Here is a 19184-nt window from a genome sequence, read left to right on the forward strand (position 1 = left end):
TAATGACTGTAACATGCCATTAGTCTTATTATAGATAACTGTAATTAAATACAGTGAAAATACCTTTTTCTTCAGACTTAAGCTTTTCCAGGAACCATAGACGAAATGTTGGAATTGGAGAAAGTGTTGAAAATTTTGTCACCTGTGGAAATTCTGCTTGGACTTCTTGTACAACTCTCTTGATCAAATAATTTCCTAATTCAATACCCTAGAGAAGAAAAAATAGCACAAGAAAATTATTTATTGAAAGAAACCTCTCTCAGTATTTAGTAAGATTTCTTTCAAAAGACAACTTTAAGAATCTTCCATGTTTTATGCACTGAACCACACAAGAAAAGCTGCTAGTGAGGTTGTACTTATCATCTAGCTAGAAAAATTTTATTTAAGGCTGTTGTACATAATTGCTTGAATTACAAGATCACAATATTATGTTATTCATTAAAATATGTGACTTCAGGTGGTAGAAGCCACAAAGCATCTGCCTGCACCTGATGATGTTTGTGTACGAGGGGATCACAAGCCAACTGGAATCCCAGACAGGGAAAGTTGAAAGAGGTGCCCCGCCAGTCAATATGGCTGCACACTTCTTCCAGATAGTCAAGGTAAATGCTGCATCACTGAAATCAACCTAAGGCTTGTTGTTGCTCTATATGTCACAGATACCACTACACTGGAAAGAATTTGATAAATTGATAACTCAATAGGTTAATGAATTTTGCAAATTATGGCAAACTAATTAGCACTAAAGATTATAATGGAATGCTCTTCAAGAGGAACATTCTCAGCTAGTGTATGTTTCTTCAAGCATGGGAAAAAGAGGATGTTTCCCTTCAACATTGATTGCTAACCTAGTGATTGGCAATCCAAGCTGGCCAATCAAATGTACAGATCGGCACCTATAGCAAATTTTGCAGAATTATAGAGGATGGATTCTCCTATTGTGTATCACTTCGCTACTGTGCCTGATGTAAGACGCTACAACTACAGTTCATAAGTTACTCAGTACTTTTTAACACCTGTTCTAGTTAAACCAGTTGACATGCCCAGTCTGGTTATAATCTCATTGAATTTTTGCGAATCTAACACACCACATTCATCACCTGGTAATGCAGTAACGCACTCCAGTAAAAGTCTGGCAGTCACCAATTGTTCATGATAGATGGCCAGACAGAGTAGGGAAAATTTTATTGGAAATTGAAATTTTACTTTCTCAATTGTTTGTTTTTGATGCAGTGGCTCTGTGTTCCATTGTAGAGTTGTGATTGGGCTTGGGCTAGTACAATAGCCAATGCCACTAGATATCACAGCCTACCCAGGCTCAGTTCACATAAATAGTATTCTCTCAATGAATTCTGCTGATGGGCTGATGCACTACGAAAGAGTCACTGACTACGGCATCCTTGTGAAGTACCCTCTGCCAGTCAATCAGAGGACTGTGAATGATCATGTGGGGGATGCAGGGCGGACTGGTGAGGTTGCACTGAGAATTCTGGGATGCTCTCTCAGTAACCAACTCTCGACTCAACCAGATGTGTCCTCCTGCTCCTCTGTGGGTGCTATGCCCCTCAGTCTGGTAGTAGGTAGCCACCCATGTGCCGCAGTCTCGAATCTGTACCACATAGAGTTAGTCATCTAGAAATAAACTCCAATTAATTTGTTTGGAAAGCCTCTCATTCCAATTTATGAATTTTCTTCCTCTCCCAGACACACACATCCCACCTTGTAATCAGGCCTTTGGTAAATCCTGTACACAACATTCTATTTGTCTTAAAAGAATAACTAAACTCTTAAATGTGGCCCTGATATTTTGAGTAACATAATGGGCAATTATTGTAGGGTGTGGCAGAAAAAATTAATTGTTTCAAAATATGATTTGTAAAAGGTAGTTGCAATCTAGCCATGGCCCAAAACAGAATATTCCATGGAAATATAATAATTGCAATACGCTCTATTAATTGTAATATACTCTATCCAGTGCATCACATTCCTTTACTTTTATTAACAGCAAATGCCACAGCCAAATGAGAAATTATTTCATAGCTGATACCAGTAATGAACATAAATTAGCTAATCAACATGAGGCTCAGTAAAACATATCACAACATAAATGGCATCCAGGATAGGGCCTTACCAAATCACACACTACATAAGTGGTGTCCAACAGGTGGCCTTATTTAAATGCAACAGTATAACCTCTGCCTGGAAGTGCCAGTATCTGCAACAGCTACACAGTGTGTCTGTGCATTACAAATAGCCTTTACTATGACCACTGACGCATGATACACCGCATTCAGGCAGGCAATGTCTTTAAGATACTGAGATACAACAACAATGACAGTTAACATGCCTAATTTCATCTCAGAAAGCTTGTAATATAAACTTATAAATTAAGGCAACTTTAATTCAAATGTAAGTATTATGTTAGCTACCACACTAAAAGCACTTGGTGGGAAAGTAAACACTGAACCCCGATACACAAAAAGTGTGTGTGTGTGTGTGCGTGTGTGTGTGTGTGTGTGTGTGTGTGTGTGTTAGCACTTCACATGCCACAGAAACTTTCTGTGCTGTTTCTGTATCTTTTCATCACACACTGATCAGCTGCACATCCAAGGCTACCTATCCTGATTCTAGTTTGTTGTTTCCATCAGGTAATTCACCTATAGTAGCAATTATGTCTAAAGCAACTATTTTTGGTTTGGCTTTTTTCATTTACTACTACACACAGTTTTATGCATCAGCTGTATGTCACGGCCAGCTGTGTTGTCACTGGCTAATCAGAACTAACAGTTTAGTTGCAAGTCCATGAGTATGCAGACCACAACATAACCTAAAATCAAGTGGCCTTACTTCAAAATCCTAGCAGTATTCCTAAGTGAGCAGTCAAAAAGTTTTAACAAGTACAATTACGACATACCTGTAATCCTTTTTGAGTTGATGTTATAGAGTAAAATATAGCTGCTTTTATAGATGAAGGATCTTCACATTCTGTATGCCCAATTCCAGTTGCTGAAGCTGAGGCGTCAACTAATTCAATAAGTTTATTATTAGCCAACTGAACTGCAGTTTCACTATTACTTATTGCTACTTTGCAGTATTATTAAATAACAGACTCTAAACATAAGTCATGGTGGAGAAAGAGGACAGATTGAAAATGGATGAAAAATGTAAAGATTTTATTGCTTCAGTTCATTTTATCATAACTGATACTAAGCTGAACAGTTTAATATATACAAACAATAGGAACTAACAATTTATTTACACACACACACACACACACACACACACACACACACACACACACACACACACACCACAGTACCCACAGCTTCATAAAACATACTCTTGTTGATGTTTTACAGTGTAACCTACAGTTCTGATCCACTGAAAAAGATAGGGGGCAGGGTGAGCAGAGTGGGGATCTTAGGTGCTTCAGATGTGCATTATTTGTCAGCTGTCAGTAAGTTCTGAAAACATTACTGAAATGAATTTCATTGAAGATCGTGTTTGGCACAGGAAAGTATTGATAACCGCTGGTACTGATGAGAGTAACAGAATGACTGAGAATACTAAATAGATAAATTATACTGTACAATATGAAGACAAAAACCATATGAACTTCAGAAGCTTTCATGTTGTTAGTAATTTTTTTATTTATTTTAAAAAGTACCAGAACAATTGTGAAATACTCACTTGACATGCGTGCAGCAGCAGACACAATACCGCGCATACTACTTGCTATGTTGTCACTCAGTGCTGTGTGCAGGACAACTATTGGCTCAAATGGCATGCTTGTGTGGGTGTACACGAAACATCTCCTATAAGGGCCAACTCTTCTTTTCAGATCAGTCCAGCTCCTAACTGGATGTACTGCTTCATATTCAGAGATCTTAAAACAAAATAGCATAAGTAAAATTGGTGACAGCATTTCTGTTGAGAGAAAGTGAAATACATACAAAAAATCATATTTTGTGCAATCCTACAATAAGTATCTACAGAAGTATCCCACTTCCAAAGCTACATTAGTTTCATAGAAAATAACCCCCCCCCCCCCCCCCCCCACACACACACACACACAACACATACACAAAGCATACTTCAGTGACCATTTTTAACCAACTTCTGCGAGAAATGAAGATTAATAGTGACAAACCACACAATTTGGAGACTAATACTTCTCTTCAGGCTCACTGAATCTAACTTTGGAAGAAATATCTACTCACTGTTCAGTTCAACTTACATTGCACACTTCATGAAATAAATCAAGGAAAGGAAAAGAAAAGAAAATGTTTTACACATATTAAAGAATATGGAAAGAGGAAAATAATGTAGAACTCTAACATAAATAACAAATGAGAACTGCATTTCACAAACCTGTAGCAAGTAGTGAAACACTATCACTTGTTGTGATTAGTACGACTTTAATTTTGCGGACCTTTCACTCAGAGAATCTAAACAGTGTGTTAGCGTAGTCGTGTAGTGCAGCAGTCATTACCTGACAAAATTTTTCTAATTAACCATGAGGGAAAGCAAACTGAAGACAGTGAGTCAATGAAAAAAATCACGTCACTGAAGAGACAGGAATTAATCATTACAAGGATGATGACCGTCAAAGTTCACCAACAAACTAAACACATATTTGGGTTTGGTGGAAATAACAGAGAGGCACTAGCAATCCACATAAAACATGAACTGAGAACATTTAGTTCAAATTCAACAAATGTGCGACAACTGGGGAACAAACATGTCATAAATCACGCTCTAGATAAATACATATCAAGTAAAGTAATATAAGATAGTAAAGACACAACCTGACTCATTATACCACTCTGAGAATGTTCGAACAAAAGAGGATGTAGAAAAACTGATAGAGGAAACTCAATGGCAGCTCATGAATCTGCAAGAGCAATGCAGGAAGCCTACAATAATTTTCACAACCAAATGCTACAAAATGGCTACCAGATAGCCCCAGGAAATTTTCAATATATGTTCTGTCAATTCCATCTCTTTTGCATCATTCGGATGTTGAAGCTGACAACTACAGACAAATGGCCAAAATATTAAATTTCACATTAAAAATGCATTCACTCATGAGAATACTAATACAGTGCCAATGTTTTGGTGTCGTCTAAAGAGTGCGGTTGAAAGTTACAGTTGGTACCACAAAACAGCACCACAATCTACAGACAGTCACTGTCAAAGCTGTTTCACAGAGGAAGACCGCACTGCAGTTCCTTCTCTAAATCCTCGCACAAACGAAAAAATGGCTGACATCGAAATAAGTGTCCAAGGAATAGAAAAGCAACTGGAATCACTCAACAGAGGAAAGTCCACTGGACCTGACGGGATACCAATTCAAATCTACACAGAGTACGCGAAAGAACTTGCCCCCCTTCTAACAGCCGTGTAATGCAAGTCTCTAGAGGAACGGAAGGTTCCAAATGATTGGAAAAGAGCACAGGTAGTCCCAGTCTTCAAGAAGGGTCGTCGAGCAGATGCGCAAAACTATAGACCTATATCTCTGACGTCGATCTGTTGTAGAATTTTAGAACATGTTTTTTGCTCAAGTATCATGTCTTTTTTGGAAACCCAGAATCTACTATGTAGGAATCAACATGGATTCCAGAAACAGCGATCGTGTGAGACCCAACTCGCTTTACTTGTTCATGAGAAAATATTAGATACAGGCTCCCAGGTAGATGCTATTTTTCTTGACTTCCGGAAGGCGTTCGATACAGTTCCGCACTGTCGCCTGATAAACAAAGTAAGAGCCTACGGAATATCAGACCAGCTGTGTGGCTGGATTGAAGAGTTTTTAGCAAACAGAACACAGCATGTTGTTATCAATGGAGAGACGTCTAAAGACGTTAAAGTAACCTCTGGTGTGCCACAGGGGAGTGTTATGGGACCGTTGCTTTTCACAATATATATAAATGACCTAGTAGATAGTGTCGGAAGTTCCATGCGGCTTTTCGCGGATGATGCTGTAGTATACAGAGAAGTTGCAGCATTAGAAAATTGTAGCGAAATGCAGGAAGATCTGCAGTGGATAGGCACTTGGTGCAGGGAGTGGCAACTGACCCTTAACATAGACAAATGTAATGTATTGCAAATACATAGAAAGAAGGATCCTTTATTGTATGATTATATGATAGCGAAACAAACACTGGTAGCAGTTACTTCTGTAAAATATCTGGGAGTATGCATGCGGAACAATTTGAAGTGGAATGATCATATAAAATTAATTGTTGGTAAGGCGGGTGCCAGGTTGAGATTCATTGGGAGAGTGCTTAGAAAATGTAGTCCATCAACAAAGGAGGTGGTTTACAAAACACTCGTTCGACCTATACTTGAGTATTGCTCATCAGTGTGGGATCCGTACCAGATCGGGTTGACGGAGGAGATAGAGAAGATCCAAAGAAGAGCGGCACGTTTCGTCACAGGGTTATTTGGTAACCGTGATAGCTTTACGGAGATGTTTAACAAACTCAAGTGGCAGACTCTGCAAGAGAGGCGCTCTGCATCGCGGTGTAGCTTGCTCGCCAGGTTTCGAGAGGGTGCGTTTCTGGATGAGGTATCGAATATATTGCTTCCCCCTACCTATACCTCCCGAGGAGATCACGAATGTAAAATTAGAGAGATTAGAGCGCGCACGGAGGCTTTCAGACAGTCGTTCTTCCCGCGAACCATACGCAACTGGAACAGGAAAGGGAGGTAATGACAGTGGCACGTAAAGTGCCCTCCGCCACACACCGTTGGGTGGCTTGCGGAGTATCGATGTAGATGTAGATGTAGATGTAGATTGGTCTGTAACTTTGTGGGTACGATCTTTTACTCTTCTTATATACTGGAATCACACATACTTCTTTCCCAGTTACTTGGGACTCTGTGGTGGGTGATATATTCACGATAAATGCAAGCCAGGTAAGGGGCCAATGCCGTAGAGTACTCCTTGTAAAATCAAACAAGGATTCCATCTGGACCTGGTGCTTTATTTGCTTTCAAATCTTTTAGTTGTTTCTCTATTCTAGGGATGCTTATTATTATGTTGTTCATACAAGAGTCTATCCAATGGTCAAATGATGGCATGTTTGTATGGTTCTCATGTGTTAATGATATTTTGAATGTGAAATTTAAAACTTCAGCTATTGTTTTGCTATCTTCAACTGCCACACCAGACTGCCAGTGATTTTATGTAAGACCAGAATTCTCTCAGGTTCTCGGCCAGATCATTTGTTAAGGTGTGACAGTGGTAGTTGCTGTATGCTTCATGCATGTATCTTTTCACAGATGTACAAATCTCTATTATACTTCGTTTGTCATCATTTGAACCAAGAGTGCAACAGCCTCTGCTTCCTGGACATCATCCAATTTTCATTATTAAACCGTGGTGGGACTTTTCCACCCTTTATCCACTTCCTAGGCGCATAACTCTCCAGACCACGATTTATGATCTGCTTAAACTTTGCCCATCTCTACAGCCATCTTACTGGAACTAAGTGATGCCAATTCACTGTCTAAGTGAGACGCTAATAACTGCTTATCTGCTCTATCTGGCAGAAACATTCTCCTTACCAAATAACCTAAATTGGAACAATGACATAGATAATGTTGTGGGTAGAACAAACCAAAGACTGTGATTCAGTGGCAGAACACTTAGAAGGTGCAACAGGTCTACTAAAAGATACTGCTTACACCATGCTTGTCCGCCCTATCCTGGAGTATTGCTGTGCGGTGTGGGATCTGCATCAGGTGGGATTGACGGACGACATCGAAAAAGTTCAAAGAAGGGCAGCTTGTTTTGTATTATCGTGAAATAGGAGAGAGAGTGCCTCAGATATGATATGAGAACTGAAGTAGGAATAATTAAAACAAGGGTTTTTTTTTTGTTATGACGGGACCTTCTCATGAAATTTCAGTCACCTGTTTTCGCTCTCATTGCGAAAACATTCTTTTTGCACCCACCTACAAAGGGAGAAATGATCATCATGGTAAAATAAGATAAATCAGGGCTCACACAGAAAAATTTCAGTATTTGTTTTTTCCGTACGCCATTCAGGAGTGCAACAGTAGAGAGACAGCTTGAAGGTGGTTCATTGAACCCTCTGCCAGGGACTTTATTGTGAATAGCAGAGTAATCATATAGATGTATATAGATGAAGGTGTAGACTTTGTCAAAAAGATCTGGCCTATTTGTAGTTACAAGCTCTGCGAAGAGCTTCTGTAAAGTTTGGAAGGTAGGAGACGAGATACTGGCAGAAGTAAAGCTGTGAGTACCGGGTGTGAGTCGTGCTTCGGTAGCTCAGATGGTAGAGCACTTGCCCGCGAAAGGCAAAGGTCCCGAGTGCGAGTCTCGATCGGGCACACAGTTTTAATCTGCCAGGAAGTTTCATATCAGCGCACACTCCGCTGCAGAGTGAAAATCTCATTCTGGTATTTCATACTGTTTGTGATGAAATAATTATTTAATAAACTTTTGGAATCATCCACCACAGTGTTTTTTAGAGTTTTCTGTGTGTTGAAGTCATTTAGTAAACTTAGTGATTTAGTTTTCAGCTGACATTTCCTATTGTTTCCAGTGAAACATTTCAGTAAAATTTTTGATTCAGTGTTTTAACTTCATTGAGTGTTCCAGTGGCCACTTGAATTTCTAGTTTTAGCTAATAATTTGGTTTTAGCTCTGTCGGAGGTTTGTGAGTAGTGGGTTATGGTGTGGGAGTTGTTCGAAGTATTTTCATTGGGGGGAATGCAGTGGGGAAGCCAGTGGGCATTCTAATGAAATCCTCTCCTGGGAATGCAGAATGTGTAGTAGAAATAAGTTGATAGAGGAGCAGAGGCGTAAGATCTGTGTCCTTCAGGTTCAGTTACAATGCACAAAGAAGGAACTAGGTAGGTTGAGGAGGGTGAGGGGTGTTGGGGAATGGGAACTGGCAGTTGGCAAGAAGGCAGCTAGGAGGAGGAGGAGGTATTCAGGCAGTTATACTTTGCGTATATGCAATAGATTTGGCCAACTGTCAGAGTTGAGTGCAGAGGAGCTTCTTGTAGCTGTACATGTAGGGAACATGCAGCAGTCCTCAGCAGTTAGGAGGCCTAGGTCAGTTGCAAAGTCTAACAGAAAGAAGAAGGTTCTGCTGCTAGGTAGTTCGCACAGTAGAGGTGGGGGCCAGCAGTTGTAGGAAACATTGCAGAGTGAGTACCAGGTCACCAGCATTGTGAAGGCTAGTTCAGGGTTGGCTCAGGACACTGACAGCTTAGGGGAGTTATGTATGAATTTTACAAAGGAGGTTCAGGTAGTGATAGTGGGTGGAGCAGGGAACAGTCTTGATGCGGATGGGGAATATGATGTAGGTGGTAACCAGGCAAAGATAGCTACTCAAACTGGTGGCACTAATGTGCATTTCGTGCAACTGTTTCAGCGTCATGATCGGCCTCATCTTAACACGGCTGTTAGACGCATTAACATGGGGCTGGAGAGGGTGGTAATGGCAGAGGGCATGGGTCACATTTCAGTGGTGCCAGTTGGGTCTATCAGTAAATCGGGTTTCACTAGGCATGGCCTGCACCTCATTAGGTATGTGAAGGGGAGGCTGTCAAAGTTTACAGGTGACAATAGTGGTGGGATCACTCGTGGAAAAATTCCTGTAGTAGTTGGTGTTAGAGCTGCATCCTTTTTAGACTGAAGTCAGCTGATAGGTATACTTGTTTAAAGGAAGTCCCTCTAACTAAGGGCTAACCTTCAGAGGATGTCACGTTTCCAAGTAGAGAAGAAATTAGCATATTTCATCAAAATATAAGACCTATTAGAGATAAAGTTTGTGAACTGTTTATAAATGTTGACTCTCAAATTATTGGTGTATCAGAGCACCACCTACATAATTTGACAATTCAGAGGCTACCTTTCCCAAGATACAGATTAGCTGGCTGTTTTTCAAGGCGTTCCTTGCGGGGTGGGGGAGTGGCTACGTACATAAAAAACAGTATTCCATTTGAGTTCATAGACGTATCATGACACTGCACTGAATAGATATTTGAATGTTGTGCAGGGGCAGTTGACTTTAGTGAAACTAAACTTCTAATTGTCGTTGTTTATAAGTCCCATAACTCTGATTTCAGAGCATTTCTGCTCAAGCTAGAGAGGGTTCTTGATTCACTTTGTAGGAAGCAGCAGAAATTAGTTACATGTGGTGACTTCAATATAAATTTTGTATATGATTTGGGGGGGGGGGGGGGGGAGGAAGGCATGTTGGTAGATCTCCTAAATTCATATGATCTGATGCAGATAGTGTTTTTTCCAACTAGGGTGAAGGGGAACAGTAGCACAGCCATAGACAATATTTTTATTCATTCTTCATTGCTAGATGGGCATTCTGTTAGTAAAAGGGTGAATTGCCTTTCAGACCATGATGCACAAATTATAACACTAAAAGGCTTTTGTACTCAAACAAATGTCACATTTAATTATAAACTATGTAGGAAAGTTAATTCAACAGCAATAAAGAGATTTTTAAACCTTGTCAAGGAACAAGAGTGACAGGATGTTCATAGTGCCGATAACATAGATGATAAATATAATAGTATGAAAGCTTTCACAGTCATCCCGGAAGGTTTACCAGAAGATATAAATATAATACTTTCCTTAACACATTTCTCATGCTCTTTGAGAGTTGCTTTCCATTAGAACGTTCTAAACAGGGTACTAGCAGTAATAGGCAGCCCAGGTAGCTGACTAGTGGGATAAGGATATCACAGTCACAATCATGCTACAGTGGCCCATTACAAACAGTATTGTAAGGTGCCCAGAAATGTTACTAGGAAGACAAAAGAGTAGGTGGTATGCAAATAGAATAGCTAATTCACAGGATAAAATTAAAACTGTATGGTAGTTGTGAAGGAAGTGTCTGGTCAGCAGCAGAAGGTCAATGATATAAAGTCAGTTCATAGTACAAATATTTCTGTTATTGATAAATCAGATATATGTACAGTATTTAACAATCACTGTCTCAGCATTGCTGCTGAATTAAATATAAATTTAGCTTCTACAGGGAATCATATAACTTTCTAGGCAAATGCCTTTCCGAGACTGATGTCTGAAATACTCCTATGTGATATAGACAAGGGGGAGATTGAGTCAATAATTAAATCACTGAAGACTAAGGGCTCTCTTGGAGATGATGGAGTGCCTAGCAGAATATTAAAGTACTGTGCTGCACATGTTAGCCCTCTATTTAGCCATATTTGTAATTTTTCCTTTAAGAATGGGCAGTTTCCTGAATTATTAAAATACTCAGTAGAAAAGCCACTTTAGAAAAAGGGAGAAAGGGATAATGTAGGCAATTTTAGACCTATTTCTATGCCATCAGTCTTTGCTAAAATTATTGAAAAGGCTGTGTATGTAAAGATAATTGATCATTTTATATCACATGATTTGCTATCAAATGTACAGTTCGGCTTTAGAAGTCGTTTAACAACTGATAATGCTATATTCTCTTTTCTCTGTGATGTACTGAATGGGTTAAACAACATGTTTTGAATGCTAGGCATATTTTTTGATTTAACTAAGGCATTTGATTGTGTTGATCACAAAATATAGCTCCATTAGTTGGATCATTACGGAATACGGGTAGTAGCTCACAATTTGTTCACCTCTTACTTTAGCAACAGCAGCAAAAGGTCATTATTCACAATGTTGTGAATGGCTGTGATGTGGGGTCTCAGTGGGGTATGGTCAAGTGGGAGGTGCCCCAGGGATCAGTTTTGGGGCCACTCCTATTCCTTATTTATACAAATGACCTGCACTCTAGTATTACTGGTAACTCTAAAATATTTCTGCTTGCTGATACCACTAGCTTGGTAGTATAGGACATTGTGTGCAACACTGGCTCAGTTTCAAATAGTGCAGTTCATGACCTAAGTTCATGGCTTGTAGAAAATAAACTAATGCTAAATCACAGTAAGACTTAGTTTTCACAGTTTCTAACCCACAATTCAACAAAACCTGATGTTTTAATTTCACAGAATGGGCATATGATTAGTGAAACTGAACAGTTCAAATTTCTAGGAGTTCAGATGGATAGTTAACTAAAAGGATGTTTTTGGCTCAGAAATGGGCAGTTTGCGCAATAAGTAGTGTAAATTCATGAACCTCTTGTCAACCCCTGTCCACGAGTCCGGGTATTTTCACAATGGCCTCTCAATACATATTTTCTTTACTGTCATTTCTTGTTTACAGTATCAGCTTATTTCCAAGAATAAGCAGCTTTCACTCAGTTAATACTTGGCGGAAATCAAACTTGCATTTGAATTGGACTTCCTTAACTCTTGTGCAGAAAGGTGTGCAGTATACTGCTGCATCCATTTGCAATAAGCTACTGCCGAAATTCAAACATCTTTGCAGTAATCCACACATGTTCAAATTGAAACTGAAGAGTTTCCTCATGGGTCACTCCTCCTATTCTGTCGAGGCAGTCCTTGAAAAATTAAGCTGATTCTTGTTTTATTGTTGATTGTGTTACTTAAACTTGTGGATAGACTTTTTTTGGGTTCATGAACATTTTATTTTTTTATCTGTTATTACTTTTATGTTGTAATTTCATGTACTGAAATATTCCATGACCTTGGAGATTTGCTCCTCAATTTAATCCTACGGAACTTGATGTGTAAATAAAATAAAAATAAAACCTCAACTTCGACCTCATTAGGGATAATATTTTTGTCAACTGCAATGAACATTCCCCTTACAATGGGTAGTACATCTATACCTAATACAACTGATCTCAAGGAATTCACATTCAGTGAAATAATTTCAAATCATTTCATACAGTTGTGGATTATCAAAAGTGTCTGTTCTTTCAGACATGCATGTGAGTACCCCTATCCCATGTTCTTCAATCTGTATGTTAAGTAAAACAGGAGAAAGAAGGAGAAATTTGAAAAACGCATGAAGGCAGGGTAAGTAATAAAAACTGTGAGGTTTGCCAATAATATGTCAGGGATAGGAAAGGGTGAACTGAACACAATGATTAGTGCCTTGAAAAGAGGTTATAAGATGAATACCAACCAAAGTCAAGTAAGAGAAGGGGAATGCAGTTCAACTAAATCAGTCAATGTGGATGCGAAATGAGACCTAAAAGTAGTAGATGAGCTTTGCTATAAGAGCAACAAAATAATTGACAATGTCCAAAGTTGAGAGGACACAAAAAGCTCACCAGCAATAATGGCAGTGTGCTGTTGAAGAACAGAAGTTTGTTAAAACTGTATATAAATTCAAGTGTTAGAAAGTCTTCCATGAAAGTAAGTATCTGAAGTGTAGCCATACATGGAAGTAAAACATGGTCAATAAACAGCTCAAACAAGAAGTGACTACAAACACTTGAAACATGGTGCTACGAAAGAATGCTGAAAATTTGATGGGCAGGTTGGATAACTAATGAAGAGTTACCAAATCGAACTGGGGAGAAAATAAATTTAGGGCACAACTTGGCTAAAACAAGGGAGAAGTTGATGGGCACATCCTGAGATATCAAAGAGTCCTTAGTTTGATAATCCACATCTATGCTGCACAAGCAACCTTATGGTGTGTGGCAGTGGTTAATTTGTGTACCACTAACTATCTCTTGATATTTCTCTTGTTATTCTTCTTGGTCCTTTGGCTCAGAGCCTAAACTGATGCATCTCTCTTGGTATCCTATCACACGTCATTCACTTTACACAACTGTTACACTTACGCCTTACTGAGCCTATCTGCTACTGTAAAGGTACTTCCTTAACCATCTTACTGATCTCTTCACTTCCTTCTCCTTCTCCCTCCCCCCCCCCCCCTCTCTCTCTCTCTCTCTCTCTCTCTCTCTCTCTCTCTCTCTCTCTCTCTCTCTCTCTCTCCCCCCCCCCCTCCAGCCTTCCCCCTCCCCCTAGCATTTATCCCATCATACGGAGTCCATTGTTTTTCAAGATTTGTCACATTTATGTTATTTTACCTTTGTGGTATCTGTTTAGATGAGTGTGGAAAACTGCCTAAAAGCCACACACGGGCTGACAGGCTATCAGACTAACAAACATTAATCTGCCGTAAAGATTCAGTTTGGATCGGGCTCCCCTCTCCATTCCACACACTACCATGCTGCACTTCAAGCTATGAGTAGCTCTGTTACTCCCACTCTGTGCCTGTGAAATTTCATTTATATACTTGTATCTTGTTTAAATACCTTTTCTTTATTGCCCAAGTTTCAGAAGCATTTATCAGAATAGATACGTAGTAGGATCAAGCATCTTTATCCCACATCAACCTCTTGACACTTCTTAGAAATGCTGCTGCTTTCATCTCTGTCTCACCAATTTATCATTTCTTCCACTTGTTTCCACTGTGCTTCCATGATATTTTAACATGTCATTAGATTTCAGTTGTTCCCCTTCCAATATGAGTTCTGCAGTAGTCCTCTCCCTCTTCCTGGTCATTGTTGCTTCATCTTCCTTATTCCCCCAAACCTCCTCTCTATGTCACCCTTTTTATTATGTCATCCACAACAAACACAAAAAGTAAGGATCAAAGTGCACTTCCCTATTTTAAACCCCTTCTCTGCTTTGCCCAGTCTTTTAACTCATTTTATACTTTACCATAACTTGTATTTCAGTTATATATTTCTGTCAATTGCAGATTTTTGCATGCCCTTGTTCTTCAGACCTTCCCAAGCCTTATTATGGCACACTGCCTTACACCTTCTCAAGATCCAGAAAGAGCATCAGCAAATCTTGCCCATAATCATAATGTCTCTCTTTAAGCTGTCTTAAGACAGATATAAGGTCTATTACTGACCTCCCTGGCCTGAAGTCACAGAATTACAGACCAATACATCAAACCCCATCTGTTGCTAGAATCTGAAAGATACTCTGTATTTCAATGCATGAAGTTCCCTGGAGGAAAAGAAGGTTCTGTCCAGGGATCTCCAGGGATCAGTATGGATTTTACATTGACTCATCATTTACATTCTACCAGGACTTTGAGGTAGTAGAATGTCATCTCATGTTACATATGTAACTGTTATGCTCTTTTCACTGCAGTTTTTTTCCCCCACTTGGATTTCTAAGGATTGAAATAATTCCAAGATGCATCATGCATACTTTGTGATCAATAAAGTCATTCCTCCCTGCTGTATGACTTTATGACTTTTTATGCAACCTAGCCAGCTTAACTACAGATTCACACATATTTAGAGCAAAAGTATTCGAAGAAGACTGCTTAACAATTATGCTGTATGTCATAACCAAAATTTATATTCCAGAGTCTTTTAATTTACAAAAGAGCACAGAAATATAACTTACCTTCTGCAACATTTCACATGGTGATCTCCATGTAATTCTCTCAAGTTTGAGAAATCCTACAGAGAACCATAGAGCAAGCATTTCTTTCAGTGTGATGTTCAGCTGTTGGAGTGATGGGAGCAAAGGATTCCCCACTTCGGTCTCAGAAATAAGTGACTGTAATACATAACACAATGGACATCAGAAGTTTTGTATTACAGTAGCTAAACTAAACGTCTTTAAAATTAGCACATGTAAAACTGAACACTTGAAACAGTTATGATTAACCATGGAATGTTGTTGAATAATATACATACCACCACAATGAAAGAAGCAAGGAAAAGTACAGAAATATACACACAGGGCATATAACAATAATGGGAGTCTGAAAAAAACAGAAGCTAAAAACTGTTTCCATTAGAAAAACACTATTCAAATTTTGTACTTTAAAACCCTGCTCAGTAACACATTTTCACAGTTATCTTTCTTGTCGGACAGCACAAATGATACCTTTGTCCACTGTTAATGAAGACCTTGGCCCCCAAAATTCTCACAAACACACTCACACCATCAAGAAGGGATTGTATGAAAAGAGGGTAAAACTTTAAAATAGCCAACTGCAAAAACTTTTAAACCAGCTTAGATTTGCTAGTACAAATGACAGAGGCTCTAAAAGAGAATTACCCATGCTTACTTAGAGATATGAAGTATACCTCATGCATCCCAAGGGGAGATGTAAGTTAACAGTGCATCACAGATTTGTCTCAGGATGCCAGCAGTCTTTTGGCTATCTATGGGAGAGGTGTCCTTAATGAAGACAGAATATGGACTGGAGAACAGTTCATGTGTGTAACAACATAGGGAAAAAAAGGCTACTTAAGAAACTAAGTATTACAATAAATAGTCAAAACATATGGAAAATAATAAGGAATTTGAGTGGAGACAATATAATGCTCCATATAATCAAATGCAACAACACACAACATAATATATCAGGTGCTGGTGGATGGTGATGCCTCGAGAAAGAAAGACAGTAAAAAAGGAAAACAAAATCAGCAGGCATTGGGAGGGAGTTCACCTTTCTTGCATAAAAAACTTGAAAAATCTTAAATAAATAAAAAAATGGGAAAGCTACAGTACTGTATGACATCCAAATGGAACAAATTAAGAACACTGGAATTTCAAGGTGATACTGGATCCTTCAAGTATTTAATGGCTACAGTGGTGGTTGCAAAGTTTGAAAGTTTTAGAGGAAAGAAAAATAGTGCTGAAACAAAGAAAGGATCCATCTAACTCAAATAGGTTATTCTTCTATCTCACACCCAAGCCATCTTTATAAAATATTTGAGACAACTTTGTTAAACAGACTGATACCTATTAGAGATCCCTTTCTAAACACAAACAACCAATTTTCACAACAGGTAAATCACACACAGGATAGGTGCTAAAGCTGATACAGCATATTAAAGAGAGTGACAGGTGTTGTTTGTATGGACCTTTTGGTACACACAGTTAACCATCATAGCTTATATGTGGAATTATATGACTTCAACACAGGATACCATCTGTTAAGAATCATAAGAATTCTGCTGAGAAACAGGAGGTTCTTAGTTTGAGTCCATGCCAAGTGAAGTGAAGCTATAAAAAAACTGGCTGCCACAAGGAACTCATGCACATGCACACAAATTACCAATTAAATGGTGCAAGATCCTTTGTATATGCTGATATGGTTGGCAGCCCAAGAAAAATATTTCAAGAAGGTTGAGGTGAAACTAACTGCTTTGGAAAGAATGACATTTCTGTCAAGCAGGTGATGACAGTGATGCAATGTTTTGATAGTAATTTAGTTATTCTTAACAAAACTGCTTTTTATGAAGGAGTAAATATGAATGTGCTGGGTAACTAAATTATTCTCATAAGTAACAGCAGTCTCTACTTACTATTAGAAACTTCATCTGAAGCACAAACCATCCAATACTCTATTGCAAGCTTCCAATTTTCAAAACAGAGAAGCTCAAAGGAAACAATGTCATATGGAAAGGAACTGCACTGCAGTACCACAAAGTTGGCATAGATCTGGAAGAGACCTTTTCTTCATGACACAATCAGTAAATACCAAACAAAAGGTTACAAAACTCATCAATTTTCTCTGGAAACATGTCAACCTGAAGCAGGGAAGTATATGACCAATCCTGTATGCAAATGTTTTTGTGCTTTGCTAATCAGCAGGAGGATATGCATGCAAAAAAAGGACAGGAAACCTGCTAAAATATAACTGGGTGCTTAAAAACATAAGTGGTAGACAAACTGTATTAAGTCTCTGGAACCGCACCAACATTTCAGTGATAATACAATACAATTGATGGGTAGAGGTCAACTATCTGCACCTGGGTGGGTGACATTCACTGCACAGTCACTAGCCACACCAAAACAGAAATTACTACCAAAGAGTCCTTCATAAACTATATCATCAGTTGCATATTCCCCCACCAAGTAAGAATGATGAATAGGCAGCATTAAAGAGAGAAAACTTATCTGAGAAGTTAGTTCTTGGTTCACAACATAAGTGAGCCACATGGAAAGCCCTGAGCTGGCTTTGTACTGGAGTGCCAGGGACTAGAGGAGAGCTCTCTATGGAGACTATGCCATGACACATACAATGTTCAAGGCTGCCATTTGTATTTATAATACTCTACTATACATAGGCAACAGACAGCAGTTACAGTTAGAAGACAGGTTCTTTATTACAGTTCTCAAACAGTAATGTACAAAGGGTTGCAAGATCATACATCAACATGATTGCATAGACACCACTTATTTTCAGTATTCTTCTTCACTTTCTCTATTCTGATTTACCTCTATATATTACTCCTTCTTCTACTTTGACAACTTATTTTGAGCGGAAAAAAAAGAGGGTCGCAGGTCCCTCAAGCACATGCCAAAGTCATTGCACAACATGCTCCAATTTTACTTTTTCGCAAACTGTAATTATGGAAATAGTACAATGATTACTCAGAAGAATGAATTATGTAAAAAGAATACAAATGGAAAGCATTTTATAAAGGGTGATTTTTAATGTGCTGGGTACACATCACAATAGAGAAGTCTGTGTGAACATTAGCTTCCCTGGCTCTTCTTCTTATTATTTATCTATTTTTAATTATTAGGTAAAAGCTTTCATCAACCCAAGGGTCACTTTGAACACCACAATTCTGCCCTACACATGGTCCCATTAAAGGTTGTATACCATTGCCTGTGAACTGTCTTAACCGCCTGTTGTAGGGGGGACACTTTAACATGGACTCTGAACCATGGTGCAACTCAGCATTTTTCAAACTGATAAGCACTGGCAGGGGTGAAGAGTGACAGATAAAGTTCCAAGAACTGAATGTAGATTGAAGTGGAGACCTTCGGATCTGTAGTCTGACACTTAACCAATGAGCCAGCAAGTTATTGGTACTGTAGCAGTAAAGTGTACAAGACCTTGAAAGTGTGCGTGCTCTGCTTCACATAGCTGGAATAGATTTTTCTTTCTACAGTTTACCTACAACTAATCAAATAGTTTATCATCAACAGACATTGCACAGAATTGATCCTCCCTGCTCTCAGTTGCAAGACAATGCCAGGCAAAGTGAGACACTTCACTTCTGCAGAGTTAATGATATTTTGTCCTGAAATCACATTTTGATCTCTGTTAACGGCTGAAACTATCTTCCCAACATTATCATCACTAGTATCTACAAAGCAAATCACTTGTATAATTTCTGATGCCTCTATTTTCTGCCAGAGCTTACAAAGGTGTGTTTCTTTCCCCCTCCATCCCCCACACCAATCCCCCAGCCCACCTGCACCTCCCAGATACATATGAATGTCATAGCAGTTCATGTGCAACC

The 19184-nt window shown here is 38.9% G+C and overlaps 1 protein-coding gene across 3 annotated transcripts in view; it reads right to left on the bottom strand.

The window, feature by feature from the left end:
• The window catches only part of LOC124555617 (malonyl-CoA decarboxylase, mitochondrial-like), an 85970-nt gene that overhangs the window by 43236 nt on the left and 23550 nt on the right, over nucleotides 1-19184 (bottom strand). For all 3 annotated transcript variants that reach the window (XM_047129586.1, XM_047129585.1, XM_047129584.1), the window contains 4 exons: nucleotides 15313-15468; nucleotides 3691-3886; nucleotides 2915-3024; nucleotides 64-208 (listed from right to left, as the gene is read on the bottom strand). In XM_047129586.1, the coding sequence (XP_046985542.1) occupies nucleotides 64-208; nucleotides 2915-3024; nucleotides 3691-3886; nucleotides 15313-15468 (607 nt within the window). The remainder of the gene's footprint in view (nucleotides 1-63; nucleotides 209-2914; nucleotides 3025-3690; nucleotides 3887-15312; nucleotides 15469-19184) is intronic.

Source organism: Schistocerca americana, chromosome X, assembly GCF_021461395.2.
Source record: "Schistocerca americana isolate TAMUIC-IGC-003095 chromosome X, iqSchAmer2.1, whole genome shotgun sequence".
NCBI classification, from domain to species: Eukaryota; Metazoa; Arthropoda; class Insecta; order Orthoptera; family Acrididae; genus Schistocerca; species Schistocerca americana.